The 16763-nt window shown below is 41.4% G+C and overlaps 2 protein-coding genes across 7 annotated transcripts; one reads left to right on the plus strand and one right to left on the minus strand.

Moving 5' to 3' along the window:
- Window positions 1-807: 807 nt before the first annotated feature.
- zgc:92162 (group 10 secretory phospholipase A2) lies at window positions 808-4126 on the minus strand. The gene is made up of 4 exons (XM_038980240.1): window positions 3889-4126; window positions 2350-2518; window positions 1500-1606; window positions 808-985 (listed from the first exon to the last, which is right to left on the minus strand). The coding sequence occupies exons 1-4, from the start codon at window positions 3923-3925 to the stop codon at window positions 837-839; spliced, it is 462 nt and encodes a 153-aa protein (XP_038836168.1). The 5' UTR covers window positions 3926-4126; the 3' UTR covers window positions 808-836.
- A 440-nt stretch (window positions 4127-4566) lies between these two features.
- LOC120034240 (zinc finger CCCH domain-containing protein 7A-like) lies at window positions 4567-15806 on the plus strand. 6 transcript variants are annotated; one of them, XM_038980724.1, is made up of 23 exons: window positions 4567-4673; window positions 5631-5726; window positions 6090-6129; window positions 6234-6437; window positions 6542-6700; window positions 6806-6886; window positions 6979-7032; window positions 7151-7187; window positions 9128-9507; window positions 9637-9916; window positions 10301-10326; window positions 10458-10602; window positions 10928-11086; window positions 11242-11447; window positions 12231-12331; window positions 12715-12896; window positions 13607-13680; window positions 13809-13945; window positions 14036-14141; window positions 14289-14397; window positions 14524-14657; window positions 14772-14935; window positions 15048-15806. In XM_038980724.1, the coding sequence occupies exons 1-23, from the start codon at window positions 4627-4629 to the stop codon at window positions 15235-15237; spliced, it is 3111 nt and encodes a 1036-aa protein (XP_038836652.1). In that variant the 5' UTR covers window positions 4567-4626; the 3' UTR covers window positions 15238-15806. The 6 variants fall into 6 exon arrangements, with proteins under 6 accessions (XP_038836652.1, XP_038836653.1, XP_038836654.1 ...); XM_038980725.1 differs by having other exon boundaries at window positions 10476-10602; XM_038980726.1 differs by having other exon boundaries at window positions 9637-9883.
- Window positions 15807-16763: the final 957 nt, after the last annotated feature.

A 16763-nucleotide genomic window follows, 5' to 3' on the forward strand; every position in this document is an offset into this window, starting at 1 on the left:
TCAACAAAAAAAATCAAAATACTGACTTCAAGTGTTTTTGTAAGTACTTGAAATACCCTAAATAGTATTTGCACCCAGGTCTGCCTTAGATAGAAATTCATTAGGCTAGATGTAAGTATACAGTATGCTACTAATAGTGTATGAACGTGTTTGCATCTTTGCTGTAAACTGTAACATGAACATGCATCTTATCTTTGCTGTAAACATTCAACAGTGCCATCTGTTGGTCACGTGCTGTACATTATACTTTACGGCTACTGAGCTCCAGCAATGTAAACATTAAGTTGAAAACGTAAATCAGGTGAAAACCTCAGGATGCTTTTAGAATCCTTTTAAGAGGTGAAATATCATGCTGGGTTAGTTAGAGAGGATTAGAGCAGTGGAAAAGAGACCTCGGCAGAGCCTCAAGGAGTATAAGGTAAGGCACAACACACCCGGGTATCAGTAGCCTATTGTAAGGACTTAGGCTACCTGATCTCACCTTGGCTGCAACATTTCACCCCCTAAGAATAAACCCTGGGATGTTATGTAACCACTACTGAGCTCTCTCTGTTCTGTCCACTAGTTTGTTACCTGTGCTTGTAATTTCTGGTCATTATACTCAATTTGGAGAGCCTCAACGCACAGTTTGTTTATCTAATGTCAAAGTCACACTGTTATAGTGGTTTAAGCATATTTTTCCTTTTCATATAAATGGAGATACCAATACAAAATGCCCTGAAGTATTACTGCTGTTACATGTCATTATAATGTTGTGAAGGAGATACATATGATATTCTATTAACATAAATAGACACACAGAAAATGTAAAAATCAACAAGTGTACATTTATTGAATCAGTAGATATTACATGTTGGCAGTGTACACCCACAGAGAAAGTCTGGCCACATAGCATATTTCCGTATGAAAGGTGCCTTTCTCAAGCATTTGGCTGCCTCCCTGTCGCATTTGCAGAGAATCTTCTCACATTTGTCCTTGAGATCATCTGGAATGAAAAGAGGGTTAAGTGGGTGAGTAGTTTCCTTAAATGACAGCTGATGTGAAAGGAGTGATCTGTGGAGGATATGAAGGAAACACTCTGAGGTTTAGAATGCTCGAAAATGTCTGATGCTCAAATAAACACCGTAAACATCCTGAACTGTGTTGCTTGTCCTATGTGCTTTTGCGATTAGCAATTATGGTGAGAGCTTAAAATACCTGAAAATGTGGGTGAGAAATTATTCCTTTCGTGCCAACTCCCTCCTAGCACTCCCGTCCCCTATAATGTCTGCAGTGTTTGTAAACTACTCAGATGTTTGTTGATGACACATCTGTTATTTTCCATGCACTGAAAAGACGCATTCATTTTCAACAGCAAAACTAAACCAAAATGACAAAGTCATAGCATGCAGTATTTTCTTTCTCTAAATGACCACACCTCTGTAAGGGGAGGGATAGGCTTACTCAGCTTGATTTAATCATTATGTCTCATTCATGTGCATAAAACCGAGATAGCATACCACATTCTGCAGTCCTGTCTTCACATGTCCATTGATACTTTCTTGTCTTGGTTCGGCAACCAGCAATTTCTGCATCTCCGTAGCAGCAGTCATGTTTGTGACAGCACCTTAATGAAGGAAAAAATACACTACCGTAACACTTAAAACAGAGCATTATAAGAACAATTTGCTGTCTCAGTGATGCACTTCATAAGTAATACAGTCCCTTTTTCTAGTTGAAAAAATACCCAATTAAAACTATAATTGTATAAATAATGTTTGAGAAACTACTAACTGAAAAGGCAGAGACTGGGCGTTTTTCCATATGATTGTAGCTTGGACCAACAGCAGCTCTATTTAAAACAAAAGGAAGTGAAAGAGGATGGGCTCAACTATTGTTATTAGGCAGGCCTGTGAGAGATCTGGAGGCTGGAGGTTCTGTAGTTTAATGGTGTTGTGGGCGTTCATGTCTGTGATTAGCGGACAGAAGGAAGTTATGGTTAAGATTTTGGGTGTGGGAGCGCTGGTTGTGCATGTCTATTTCCAAATATCCAATTGACAGGAGGGCAAAACCTCAAAAGAAAACCCCAAATTATACACTTTGCAGTTTGAACTGCATCGCATAATGCAGGTTGTTATTGTGGCCTACCAGACTGAACAGTTGATTGAGGGGTTTTTCATTCAGTGGCACTCTAAATGATCTGAGTTTGTTATGAAATGGCACTCCCCCAAAATATATATATATGTTTATAACATGTTTATAACACATCACTACAACTATATAGCTCAGTCATACATCATCAGCTTCACAGAACATGCCAGACTTTTACATGCTAGAACATCTTATCGCGCCTCTGTCCCACTGCCTCACCAGTCTGCTTTATCCCTGGGCCAGCCCTGACCCCCCAGTCCACAGTAGCAGCCATACATCATATAAGCCAGGGCTGATCTGCCTGTGCTGCACTTGATGACTCCTGCCAGCTCCAGTAGCCCTCTCTTAGTTCGTGGGGGCCTCTGCAGTGCCATAGAGGCTATTACCACTGCAACAACAACAACAACAACAGAAGAAGAACATGAAACTCAGCGCATCACATGTACACCAATCACGTGTGCACACATCTTGTTCAAAATGTGCACTTGCTTATACTTGTCTGTATGTAGCAGCCTTGCTTAGTATGTGCCATTTGCTTCATACTATCTCTTTAGTCATATGTCATCAAGTGAATATTGAGAAGTGTAGCTCTGTGATTAGTCTCTCATATGAAAATGATCCTGAATGTCTAAGTGTTCAAAGTGTATGGATGGACATGCTGTATTATGACAAGTCTATTTATGAAGTGACAACCTAATATTGCAATTGCAAGCCTGGAGAAGTCCCTCACATTTTCCAAGAAAGATGCTCTTTGTAATGGGGAATATTTAAGACGAATTAAGTTCATATTCAGTTAAGAGTAATAAACACAATGCTTTGCAAATGTTTATGTTTTCCCTTTCTGTCAGACACATGATTTCCAGTGTTCTATTTGTGACACTCATTTGTGTACAGGTTGATGGTCACTAGACCTGTCACTGAATGTTGTGGATTGTTCTCATATCGTTTGATAGTGATTGACGCCAGAGCTACTGAAGGTACAAGGACTGAGGTCACAATGACATTAGGAGCACCGTGATTCTGTAGCAGCTGGCAAAGTCACTGTCTTTTGTTTGACTTCGTACAAGCCTCTCAGGCTGATGTTTAGAGAACATTTGATGCTGTCTGATTAATATATAAGTATCTTCGCAGAGAAGGCCTGTTCAAAGTTTTCTATGCTTCTATGCTGGGGTGTCTCCTTTTTGCAACATGTATTAAACCAAATATGTTTATGATTGACTATAATTTCTCTGACACTGATATTTTTAGACAACCATAGCTTATGAAATTAATACAATACAAAACAACATCACACGTTTTATGGCACTGCTCTCCTTTTTGTTCAGCTGGAAATTCCCTTTACACTCTTATACTCTGGTCTAGTTCTATAACCTCTTTTCCCAGATCAAATTAACATGAATTTGTAATGTGCATATTAGTTGTCAACATACAAGACATGGCAATTGACATTGGTAGTGATTTGTTAAATCATTAAACATGTATTGTAGTAAGAATTCAACCATAAAAGGAGCTCTATATAAAGATCACAAGATTATTGAAATAAAAGATTCAAACATTTCAAGATGATACAGTTGCATTGTTTTGTGAAATGAAGGAGTTGAATCATCAGACTATAACAGATCTAAGTTCCTTTCATGTTAGATCTCTGAAGGCACTCATAACATTGTCCTTTAACATTACTTCACTCCCTCTCAATCCCTCTTAATCATTCCCTGCAAAATGTGTTAAAAAGGTAAAGAAATTCAAGCTGCAATTTACCAGAGAACAGTAGAAGTATCCGATAAAGTGCAGGCATGGTGTGCAAGAGGGAATGTGCATGCCCTGCTGCTTATTTCCACTCTGGTGGACATAGGCATTCAGTTCAGTGGAGAGTTTTTTTTAGAGTCTGGTTTGAATAATCTCCTGAGCATCATTCCCTCCTCCTCTCAGAATAATCTGCTGTAAACTAATCCTTGAACACTTATCTGAACTTGGTTTGAGTTCCCTCTCTGTTAGAATCACCCCAGAGTCCATCATTTAGTATTACTTAAAGCCAATTGCTAAATGACTTTTGTTCAGATTCCGAAAGACCATGGACTTCAGTTCAGGACTAATGCCACGTAGAAATACTAGAAGTAGGTCTAATTGATCAATAGATGAATGGCTGCGGTCCTTGTTTTATCATGTCAACAGCCTTATTGCATGCAATTCCTCACAGAAAACATGTTCATAAAGGCCCAGCAAGTCAACTGTGTCAAAGGGTTGTATATAATGCTATATTTCCGTTAATAATTCATATGAATTATATTTATTTGTTGACATTTCAAGATCTCATCATGTACATAGATAGCACTGTAATTTCATAGTTTACTAAAGTAAAAAATCAGAACACAGCTTGTGGTCAACAGGGGGCCCTGTTTCCTCGAATAAGTATGGAATCTAAGCAAACATGAAAAACGTCAGGCCAGAGATCAGGCCACATCATGATTCGTGTCCCCAACACTCAAGAAATTACTGATGCTGGCCAGGGAACAAATCATACATCTTAAGCTGTACTCATTTAGGTGTGGACTTTTTTTTTTACATCTAAATATTTCTTAAGGGTGAGCATGTTTTAAATGTCATTATTTGTAAGATACCTAACTAGCTAGTTCGCTATCTAGCTGTTAGCTACATTGCTAACAGCCATGTACTGTAGCTAGCTCACTTGCATCTCCCGCCTGACATATTGATAACTAGCTTGCTAGAAAGCTAGCTAACGTTACTGTAGAATAATGTACAGGTACTCTACTAGTGAACGTTATCTTTGACAAGCATGTAACTGTAAACGCTATAGCCATGGCTATCTAGCAATCACATTGCATACTGTTTGTGTTTAGAATATCAACATCTTTCTCGTGCCAGATCGGGTAGTCTAATTTAGTTAAGCTAGCCTACCTACGTTGAGGTATTTGTTCGACCTAGACACTAGCTAGCTACAACTCAGTGGGTATCGAGCATTTCCTCTGACGTTATGGGGCTAACTTGTGATAGTGTACACTTTATAACGTTCGTCCAGGATCAATTCTTCCAACTACTGTACTGTAGATTTGTATAGCCAGACTCGTTGTCAGTCGTAAGCAGACTCACTTTAGCTAGTTATATTTTCATCTTCTCGAAATATTGACCGATTACTTTTAACTAACTAGCTTGTGAAGACGACATACAGGAAGTTCAAGGCATGACGAATTTAAAGCCATGGGTTTTCTAGGCTGTCGTATGCTTTGTTGAATTAGTAACACGTGAAGCCTGAAAAGTCATTTTCACCTGTTTAACGTTATACAAATTCAGGATGGGAATTGTCTCATCTTTATATGAGTAGTTAATGAGTGAGTAACTTAATGAACATTTGGACGTATTCTTACTGTATGCTAGGCTTATGACAAAACGGTGTTGACAGTGATACAATTATACTCCGAGTAGGCCGAAACATGTTAAGTAGCAAGCTAACTAACTTTTAAAATGACATATTGTGTTGACAGAGACCAGGACCTAAAGAAACAGGTGAACATGTCAATCCTGTGTCAGGACCGAAGCGGTCGCTGGCAGGATATTCAGAATGGGCTGCAGTTCATCCAGTGAGTATGATCAGGACTCCCCAGTCCAAGTCAGTGTACCTAGGGAATGCAGATTGGTTGAGCGCATAGGGAAATCAGGCTACAGAGCTGTTGTCAGCCACCAAGGGCTGGTCTTGGGGGAAGAGAATTACAATTAATTTTTGCAGGAGACAGCCTAAGTGTTTGCATAGTGGTAACTGCCTGGAACTGTACAACAAGTCAGATGTTGAGCAATTTCTGGATCTTGTGCCTCAATGTGAGTAATATTGAAATTGTATTATTTGGGAAAAGATTACGATGTCCTTGAATGGTGTAACACTTGAATATGCTCATGTTTTCAGTGTCAACGGAAGGAGATCTAAGTTTGAACTTGTTTGTTTCTAGGTCAACTCTGCCCTATCCTGGAACTCAGGAACGCTATGAGGTGATTATGCAATCAAGCCAAATGGCAGCACCTACATTCATGACATATGCAGCTCAGAATGCGCCTCTTATTTTGGTATTTAGAAGTTGAATTTGTTTTTTCAGGTGTTCATTCAGGACCTTGTGAGGAATCTGTTTGGTGAAGGAAATGACGTGTTCAATGAAGGGGAATGGATGCGATCTATAGAAATGTACACTGAGGCCTTGAGCATAGCAGAATATGCAGACTCGGAAGACATCAGTGTACCTACTGGAACGTTGGAAAAGCTGTATGCCAATCGAGCTGCTGCTTACTTGAACATAGTACCGGTAAGTCAGGTTTAAGAAAGTGGTGTGTTTTGTCTTACATTTTTGAATGAAGTATTATTTATTTTCTGTTCAAAAAGTGGTATAATTTGGGAATTTTATTTCAGGGTCTGCATGATGAAGCACTAGTAGACTGTGAGAAAGCTCTTCAATTGAATGAGGGAAACCATAGAGCTCTTTATAGGAAAGCCAGAGCCTTGAAAGAGATGGGCAGGCATAAAGAGGCCTATGAGGCTGTAGCGAAGTGCTCCCTTGCAGTGCCTCAGGTGAGACCGCAGAGAAAATATACCATGTGATAAGGTTTTGTAGATTGTTTGTTTTATTGTCCTAAGTTCATAATCTTTATTGTCAATATGTGATTATTTTTTCAGGATCCCAATGTCATACGATTGACTCAGGACCTGGCCAAAATGTTGGGATTGAAAATCCGTAAAGCCTATGTCAGGAGTAAGGTGAGCGTGTACTGTGTTGAGTATGAATTATGGCACATAGACTACTTCAGTATGTGGCTTAGTATCTAACCTTGAGACATTTCTTTCAACAGCCTGCCTTAAATGTTTTGCCTGGATCAAGCTATTCAGGTGCATCCAATGACAAGGTAAAGGGAATTCCATTTCTTTGTGGGAATTCGCACACAATACAGATTACTTGCACCAAGTGAACGTGGTGTACCAGCAAGTAAAGATTTTAAGAGCATTCTTTTTTATTTGTTTCAGTCTCATGGATCTACATCTGTGGAAGATATAGAAATTGGTAAGACATTCTGTGATTTTAGTTTGAGTAATATACTTAAAGGCCCAGTGCAGTCAAATGTGTTTTTCCTGTGTTTTGTATACACTGAGTGGAATGGTAGAAACCATGTTTGATATGTGTTTGATCCCATTCCAATAGCGCCTTTCCAGCCGTTATTATGAGCCGTCCTCCCCTCAGCACTGTTTTTAAGCCTTGAGACGATTGAGACATGGATTGTGAATGTGTGCCATTCAGAGGATGAATGGAAAAGACAAAATATTTAAGTGCCTTTGAACAGGGTATGGTAGTAGGTGCCAGGCTCACCGGTTTGTGTGAAGAACTGCAATGCTGCTGGGTCTTTCACGCTCAATAGTTTCCCCTGTGTTTCCCCTGTGTATCAAGAATGGTCCACCACCCAAAGGACATTCAGCCAACTTGACACAACTGTGGGAAGCCTTGGAGTCAACAATGGCCAGCATCCCTCTGGAACGCTTTCGACACCTTGTAGAGTCCATGCCCCGACGAATTGAGGCTGTTCTAAGTACAAAACGGGAGGTGCGCAACTCCATATTAGGAAGGTTTTCCTAATGTTTGGAATACTCAGTGTATGTTTCTACCATGAGGTTGGAATAATACTGTAAAATTATTATGAAAATTGTAATGCCCTTTTAGTGTAAGAGCTGTTTGAAAAGGCCGCCTGAAATTTCAGGCTGTTTTGGTGGGATGGAATTTTGGCCTGCCTTGCTAAATTAGGTAATAGACCAATAGATGGGTTGGCTGACATCACATAAATGATACACGTGCATTGACGTGGCTGGAAGGGGTGCGTTGTTATGATTCTGAACGGTCAGATGGCTAGTAACAGTGACAAGAAGCTGCCATGTGTGGAATTGTAGTAAGCTCGCTTCAACTCTTTGTATTTTGTTATTGATACCATGTCTTGTTTTGACTGTCATGTCTATGCTGATATGGCAAAAATTTCCTAGCTAGCTAACCAACAACTGTAACTGTAACATATAAAGCAAATCAGTCAATTGAAATAAATAAATTGGGCCCTAATCTATGGATTTCACATGACTGGCCAGGGGTGCAGCCATGGGTGGGTCTGGGAGGGTGTAGGCCCACTAGGCCCACCCACTGGGGAGCCAGGCCTAGCCAATGAGTGAATCTTTTACCCACAAAGGGCTTTATCACAGACAGAAATACTCCTCAGCCCCCCCCCCCCCCCCCCCCCCCTCCACCCCGGTGGACATTAATGCAGTCAGCATGCCAATTGCACACTCCCTCTCAACTTGAGACACAACATGGCCTTTTATTGTCCCCAGCACAAGGTGCACCTGTGTAATGATCATGCTATTTAATCAGCTTCTTGATATGCCACAACTGTCAGGTGGATGGATTATCTTGGCAAAGAAGAAATGCTCACTAACATGCATTTTTTGTGCATATGGAACATTACTGGGATTTTTTTATTTCAGCTCATGAAACATGGGACCAACACTTTACATGTTGCATTTTATATATTTGTTCATTGTATTTGAGACAATTGCTCCTTGTGCAAATGTTTTTTTTTTCAATTAACGTTTTGTGACAAAATAAGGCAACCCTGTCTGTTTTGCCCCATAGTTGCACACGCATCCGTTTTGTTGATTAACAACCAACCCATCCATAAGAGAGATTTCCAAACCTCTGCCAATAACAGCTTTTTTCCCCACATTTCCACTCCCCACTTAGACCACTCGCAGACAGTCCTAGCAAAATTCTTAGTTGAGAAATTGCTGTTTGTGAAGAAGTTATTTTTAAATTGTGTAACTAATTTTAATTGAAAACAAACACAGTAAGTTACTTAATTGTTACCCAGAAATGATTTGCTGAGAGAAAAACGGCTGCATTGGACCTTTTAAAGGGGGACGGTCTTGTTACAAAAAATAATATGTTCCAATTTCCCATCTGTGTTGTAGAAGTGAATCAGCCCCCTCAGGAAACTGATGGTCCAGACCCAGCCCCCCCAAGCCTAGACCCATTGGCAGCCATGAAGGTGCACCTCCCTCGGAATGAGAGAATAGAAGCTGAATCCCCCCCTGTCAGCATCATCCCTTCTGTCTCGCCTGTTGAGGTTCACACCCCAGAGCCCATTCATGTTCCTGTGCCCCTGCCTATGCCTACGTTGGTCAATGGTGCCAGAGCCAGCCCTACCCAGTCTTACCATATGCCAATGCAAAAGTCTCGCCCGGACTTCGATGCCGAAATTATTGGAGATGACCTGGATGATCTGCTGGACCAAGCTGGCCCCGGGCCCACAGAATCTCCCATGGTAGGTTCATGGGAGATTGCTGCTAATGTAAGAAGCTTTTTTTTGTACTTTTTTTGCACATTCAATTATAGTTATTTATCTGTTTTTGTTTTAAATTTGGCCTTTTCACTATCATGTTAAAACAATATCTAATGTAGAGTGTATTGTTCTCTCTAGGTCATTCCCACCATGAAGGGCCCTATCCCTTTTCCAACCAGTGCCCCTTCAAATTCCATGTCTAGTCCTTTCCTTATGCCATCTCACATGAACCCCTTTATGCATGTGGCATCACAGTGCACAGTGACTCTGCCTCATCCCTACCACAAGCCACAAGCCAGCGGGTACTCTTTAGGTCTGGACACCTTCGGGGTCTCCTCTCCATTGGATTCACTGGATAGTCTCTCCATGTCAGAACCTCAGACAGGTATGCAAGGAGTTGCATACAGCCAGTTTAACGGTAATAACTCTCGAATGTATTGAACATTTGTTACTATCCTTATATCTTATATTTGGGGCGGCAGGTAGCCTAGCTCTTGAGAGCCAGTAAGCAGTAAGCTGGTTCGAATTCCCGAGATGACTAGGTGAAAAATCTGTCCATACGCCCTTGAGCAAGGCACTTAACCTTAATTGCTCCTGTAAGTCGCTCTGGATAAGAGTGTGCTAAATGACTCAAATGTAAATAACTTCTTATTGGATAGTGGAATCTCAATGGCTAACAAATTTGGATTTTGACAAACCAATCAACTGAAATTTGATTTTGTTATTTACTTTTCATAAACTTTTTGTCAATGTTGTCTCTGATTGTATTTTTCTCCCCCCCCCCCCCCCCCCCCAAATCTAGGATATAGTCAGCATTCATTCATGCAGGTGAGTTTAGCTTGTCTAGTCTTCATGTCCCACTGATATTTTCACAACAGTACCTTGCGTTATATGTCGTTTAGTTTTTCTTGTCTATTTAAAAAAAAAAAAAAAAATCATGATATTTGTTTCCCCTCCAGTTGACTGACCATGATAAGCCAATGGGAATGGCCCTGGGGATGCCAGATGTAACCCCCCTCCCTGCTATTGTGGATCTGTCCAAAAATCCCCTGGCTGATACTCATGAATTCAAACAGGCATGCTCAAACTGCTATGTCAAAACTGGTAAGAACGTGCTTTATGTAATATAAACGCAACATGCAACAATTTCAAAGATTTTACTGAGTTACAGTTCATTCACGGAAATCAGTCAATTGAAATAAATGATTTAGGCCCTAATCTATGGATTTCACATGACTGGGCAGGGGTTAATTTCAGCTCATGAAACATGGGACCAACACTTTACATGTTGCGTTTTATATTTTTGTTCACTGTATATGAATAAATCTATTTTGCTTATTGTGTGACATCTAAGAGCATGAAACTGGGTTGATGTATGGGACATGATAATTATTGTATGTGAAAGCTCATGTTGACATCCTATCACTAGGGCTTGGAGTGTTGGATTTCACACTCTATACCGAAGAGCACAAATGCAAGAAGGACATATTACTTGGAAGGATAAAAAATCAACCAGACAAGTCATGGAAGCTGATCAGACCCAGACCGACAAAATCCCAGTATGTTGGACCATACTACATCTGCAAAGGTAAGCCTTGAAAATACTATTACTATAATAATACTACTGCTACTCCAATACTACTACTATAATAATACTACTACTACTCCAATGTGCTTCATGGTCCGTCTGTGCCAGTGTTCAGCTGCCTATGGAGATTATTAACTAAAACGATGACCTTGTAGATGTCTCCATTGGAGAGGGGTGCAGGTACCCTGGTCACTGCACATTTGCCTATTGCCAAGAGGAGATTGATGTTTGGTCCCTGGAGCGCAAAGGCTTCATCTGCAGAGACTTTCTCTTTGATCCATTTGGGCCCACCAGTAAGATCAATCTGACTGTCCCCAAGATCCTACAGGAGCATCACGGAATATTCATGTTCCTCTGCGGGGTAAGTTGGGCTTTTTAATGTAAAAAAAAAAAAACGTGTGATGTGTTCCTCCTGTAATGGGGTGTCTTCATTGATAAGTTGCCGAGTCTGTCTTATTGCATTGCCATTGTTGTGTTAGAGCAGCAAGGGTGCACAACTCTGGTTCTTGTGTGCTGCAGTGGATGCTTGGTTTTGCCTTTTAATCAGCCCAGAATAATAGTGTGTGGACTCTAGACAATCCATTATATTAAGTGTCAGGGAGAAATGAAAACCGGCAGGACTGAGGACATCTGACTGGAGTGGAGCCACCACTGTGTTAAAGAGAGAAAGTTTGACTTGAAGTTCCGCTGATATAACCTGACTTTAACCACATCTTGTATCCTCATTCTTCTCACGAGCAATAGAATTCCACGGTAACAATGATGCTGAGACTACGATTTCTTTCTGTTTTTAAAAGTATGCCAAACAAAAAACAATTATTGCCAAGTTAAACCATACAAATCTATGCACTAGAACAAGTTTAAACAATTTCCACGGATAAAAAATCGAATGAAACATTTACTTGAAGAGCAGTGCAGATACAAAGTTTGGTAACAGAATTACGGTTAGTTGTTTTTGCCGTCATTCTGTTACCGTGGAATAACCCTAATACAACACTAACGTTGACTGTCATATTACTGCCTCTGGTATAACCTTCAGCGTCAGTTTTATGAGTGGGAGCTGTGCCCTTTATTAAAACCTCTACTGTGTGTAGTGTCCTGTAAGAGTTGTTCATCCCTCTAATGTATCTGGTCTGATCTCCAGGTGTGTTTTGATCACAAACCCAGAATAATCAGCAAAACCAATAAGGACAACCCATCTCTTTGCTCTCACCCCGTGACAAAACATGCCTTTGAAGATCAGAAGTAAGCCATTTCACTTGTTTACACATGCTGAGAGATGCAGAGGTTTTTAAGTGAATTAAGCAGCGGTCTACCTTGTAAGTGATGGTTTGTGGCTGACCGCTCTGGTTCCTCTGGTAATTAAAAACTTTCTTATACTGTAAGAATGTTCATTTTGGAAACACAAACTCGACTAAACATTGTGTATAGTTTTGTAGCATAACTGCAAGGGGAATTCAAACAGACTTTTTCTCTTAATCTTAATTTTGTGAAGAATGTAGGTGGGTTTTTGAGTTTTGGCAACTATAGTTTTTTGTTGCGTTAAGCCCACTAGTGTATATTGTAACATGATTCTATGCCCTGCACAGTGGGGTTGTGAACTTGATATGAGTTATTGTGCTTTTCAGGTGCCTGGTCCACATTCTGAGGGAGAACACTGTGCGCTACTCCAAAATCCGTCCGTACAGTCCACAGAACCAGATGGACATCTGTCGGCATGAGGTGCGCTATGGCTGTGTGCGGGAAGACGAGTGCTTCTATGCCCACAGCCTGGTCGAGCTGAAGGTGTGGATGATGCAGCACCAGCTAGGTAAGCTCTTACCACCTATTAAAGGTGCCTTCAAATAGCATCTAATCAAAGAATGTTATTGGTAATTCATCAAGATTACTTTTCCCAGTAAGATGTTGCCGTAGCACACAGCCGTAGCACACAGCCGTAGCACACAGCCGTAGCTCACAGCCGTAGCTCACAGCCGTAGCTCACAGCCGTAGCACACAGCCGTAGCACACAGCCGTAGCACACAGCCGTAGCACACAGCCGTAGCACACAGCCGTAGCTCACAGCCGTAGCACACAGCCGTAGCTCACAGCCGTAGCACACAGCCGTAGCTCACAGCCGTAGCTCACAGCCGTAGCACACAGCCGTAGCTCACAGCCGTAGCTCACAGCCGTAGCACACAGCCGTAGCTCACAGCCGTAGCACACAGCCGTAGCTCACAGCCGTAGCACACAGCCGTAGCACACAGCCGTAGCACACAGCCGTAGCACACAGCCGTAGCACACAGCCGTAGCACACAGCCGTAGCTCACAGACATGGCAGCTCTGCTTCTAGCTCCTAAGCAACTTCTCAGTATTTTGTTTTTGTGTGTGTTATTTCTTACCTTATTAGCCCAGAACATTTTTTTGTGTTATTACATACGGAAAGAGTTTTTTTTTTTAAGGACCTTCTTGTAACTTTTGTGGGTTTTCTAAGTGAACATCCCTCTTAAAACTCTTTGCAATCTGTTTATGATCATATAGGCATCACTCCTGAAAATATAGTCCTTGAGGCCAATAGGTTTTGGAACATGGAGGCAGGCTCCCAAGGATCCCTGGTAAACAGTCATTGTACACAACACTAAATTCAGCAAATGCTTTATTTCCTAAATGTATTTCTAATGTTCATTTGACTGCAGATTTTCCACATGACCTAACACAAACCATTTATTTCGTGTCATTCCAGCAATTCACCACACCACTGAAGAGGTTTGGACCCCCAAATCTGAAGATGCAGTTTGTGTGTGGGCAGTGTTGGAGAAATGGCCAAGTTAGTGAGGCAGACAAGAACAAGAAGTACTGCACTGCCAAAGCCAGGCATTCGTGAGTAGTTCTCTCCCATGAAACCATTTCAGGACAATTTGAATAATGAGCCTGGTCAGCATAGTGAATTTCATCTGACCTGTGTTGCAGGTGGTCAAAAGACAAACGAGTGGTGCTGGTGAGTTCCATCGAACGCAAGAAGTGGACAACGATCCGCCCTCTCCCAACAAAGAAGCCCATCCCGTCTCAGTTTGAGGTAGGCCTAGGAGGGCTGCAAATGCTCCCAGAGCAACTGGTCTGACCACATACTCAGCTGACTCGTATGGGGAAATCCCCCAGAGAGCATCATGTTTTGTCCTCGTGTAAAGTGCTTATGTTTTGTGTGTGTGTGTTTTACTTACAGATTTGTATGCACGTGTCTACTGGCAAAAAGTGCCAGTACATCGGAAACTGCACATTTGCACACAGCACAGAGGAAAGGGACCTGTGGACATACATGAAAGAGAACAACAGTGAGTTCATGTTACAGATGGACTGTAGTATTTGTACAGCAGTTCATGCCTGTGTGATGTACAATAAATGTATTATGATGAGTAATACAAACTTAATCAGATACTAAACTGTGTGTGTCCATTTAGTTCCAGACATGGAGCAGCTGTATGAGCACTGGCTGCAGTCTCAGAAGCCTGGCTGGAGTGAGGAGGCCTCCAACAGCACCATCAAGGAGAACGGGAAGCAGATCCACATGCCCACAGACTATGCTGAGGAGGTGGTAAGCAATCTTTGTTTTAACCACGCCCAGATGGTTATATAACCGTCAACATGCTGTAAGTGACCACAAACCTTCAACATGCTAATATCATCTTGATGCTATCTGTTATGCTAGGCTGGCAACCACTGTTGGCTTTGTGGTAAGAACTGCAACAGTGACAGGCAGTGGCAGCAGCACATCACCTCAGAAAAACACAGAGAGAAAGTGTTTAACTCTGAAGACGATCAGAACTGCTGGCAGTATCGCTTCCCCACTGGCACCTTCAGAGTTTGCGAGAGGTAAGGTTTCTATGCTAATTCAACGTTTATTTAGGTCACTGGTGCCTAATTTGGTTACTGGAAATGGTGTTATTGGTGACTGACATTTCTGATACTGCATCCATTTCCACAGATACCTTAAAGGCACTTGCACAGAGGAGGAGTTGTGTAAGCTGGCTCATGGAAACGAGGAACTAAAGGAATGGACGGAGCGCAGGGAGTTCCTTTTGATGAAACTGGCCAAAGCAAGAAAAGACCATCTTATAGCCCCAAATGACAATGACTTTGGCAAATATAGTTTTCTGCTTAAAGACATAAAGTAATGATTTGATGACCATGATTAAGTTGGAATGCAATATATTTTGCAGTGTTAAGTAAGAGGTTCAGGTTAGCCTTTGGGAGGCTACCTATTAAGAGGAGAGATGCAGATCACAGCTTGATTTGAATGGAAAGTACAAAGTTGGCCATGTGTTCCAAATGATCAGAGCTGTGTTCCTCTTTTCACAGATAAAGAGATGCACCATTGCCTTTTACGTAACGTAGCAATCATTGACGCGTCACAAAGATTGCTTGTCATAAAATGGATTGATGACCTGTTCAGAGAAGCCAAAGCATGGGGTAGACACTATCAGAACAGCTCTTATGTCAAAAGGTGACTTAAAAGGCTTGTTTTGTATGAGTTTTTAAGAAAGGTTCTTATGACGTCTCCTTTTTGTTTTATACGATTCATAAGTCTGAAGATTGGAATGTTTGAAATGGAATTCTGCGTCCTTTCACAAATTATGTTCACGTAGGTCTTTTTCATTATTTCCATAATTTGTTGCATTTATGCCTGTTGGTTTTGGAAGATGCCGACCAACCAAAATAAAATATTGATTTCTTGTGTCAAGTATTGGTTTTGTACTTGTTCATTAATGTAGCAGCCTAACAAATGTAGTTTGACATTGCATAGAATGTGCTTAGTTGTCATGAAGTCTAAAATGGAAGAGCTTTCACAAAGTGTGGTATAAAGAATACCATGGTTTGTGGGATGACAAATAGTCGAGTTCCTGCCTGACTACATTGCAGATGCATGCCAGATCTTACAACTCCTGGATAGGTATTTTACGTATCAGCTAACCACACACTATATATACACAAAAGTTTGGACACCTTCAAATTTGTGTATTTGACTATTTCAGCCACACTCGTTGCTGACAGGTGTGTAAAATCGAGCACACAGCCATGCAATCTACATAGGTAAACATTGGCAGTAGAATGGCCTTACTGAAGAGCTCAGTGACTTTCAACGTGGCACTGTTAAAGGCTACCACCTTTCCAACAAGTCAGTTAGTCAAATTTCTGCCCTGCTAGAGCTGCCCCGGTTAACTAAGTGCTGTTATTGTGAAGTGGAAATGTCTAGGAGCAACAACAGCTCAGCCCCAAAGTGGTAGGCCACACAAGCTCACAGAATGGGATCAACGAGTGCTGAAGTGCATAACGTGTAAAAAAAAAAAAAAAAAAAAATCTGGCCTGCAACGCACACTACCAAGTAACAAACTGCCTCTGGAAGCAACGTCAGCACAAGAACTTTTCGCCGGGAGCTTCATGAAATGAGTTTCCATGGCCGAGCAGCCGCAAACAAGCCTACGATCACGATGCCGAGCGTCGTTTGGAGTGGTGTGAAGCTCGCCACCATTGGACTCTGGAGCAGTGGAAATGCATTCTCTGGAGTGATGAATCACTCTTCACCACAAAAGAGTCCGACTGACATATCTGGGCTTGGCGGATCCCGGGAGAACACTACCTGCCCGAATACATAGTGTCAACTGTAAATCTTGGTGGAGGAGGAATAATCGCCTGTGGCTGT

Source organism: Salvelinus namaycush, chromosome 41 (assembly GCF_016432855.1).
Source record: "Salvelinus namaycush isolate Seneca chromosome 41, SaNama_1.0, whole genome shotgun sequence".
Taxonomy (NCBI): Eukaryota; Metazoa; Chordata; class Actinopteri; order Salmoniformes; family Salmonidae; genus Salvelinus; species Salvelinus namaycush.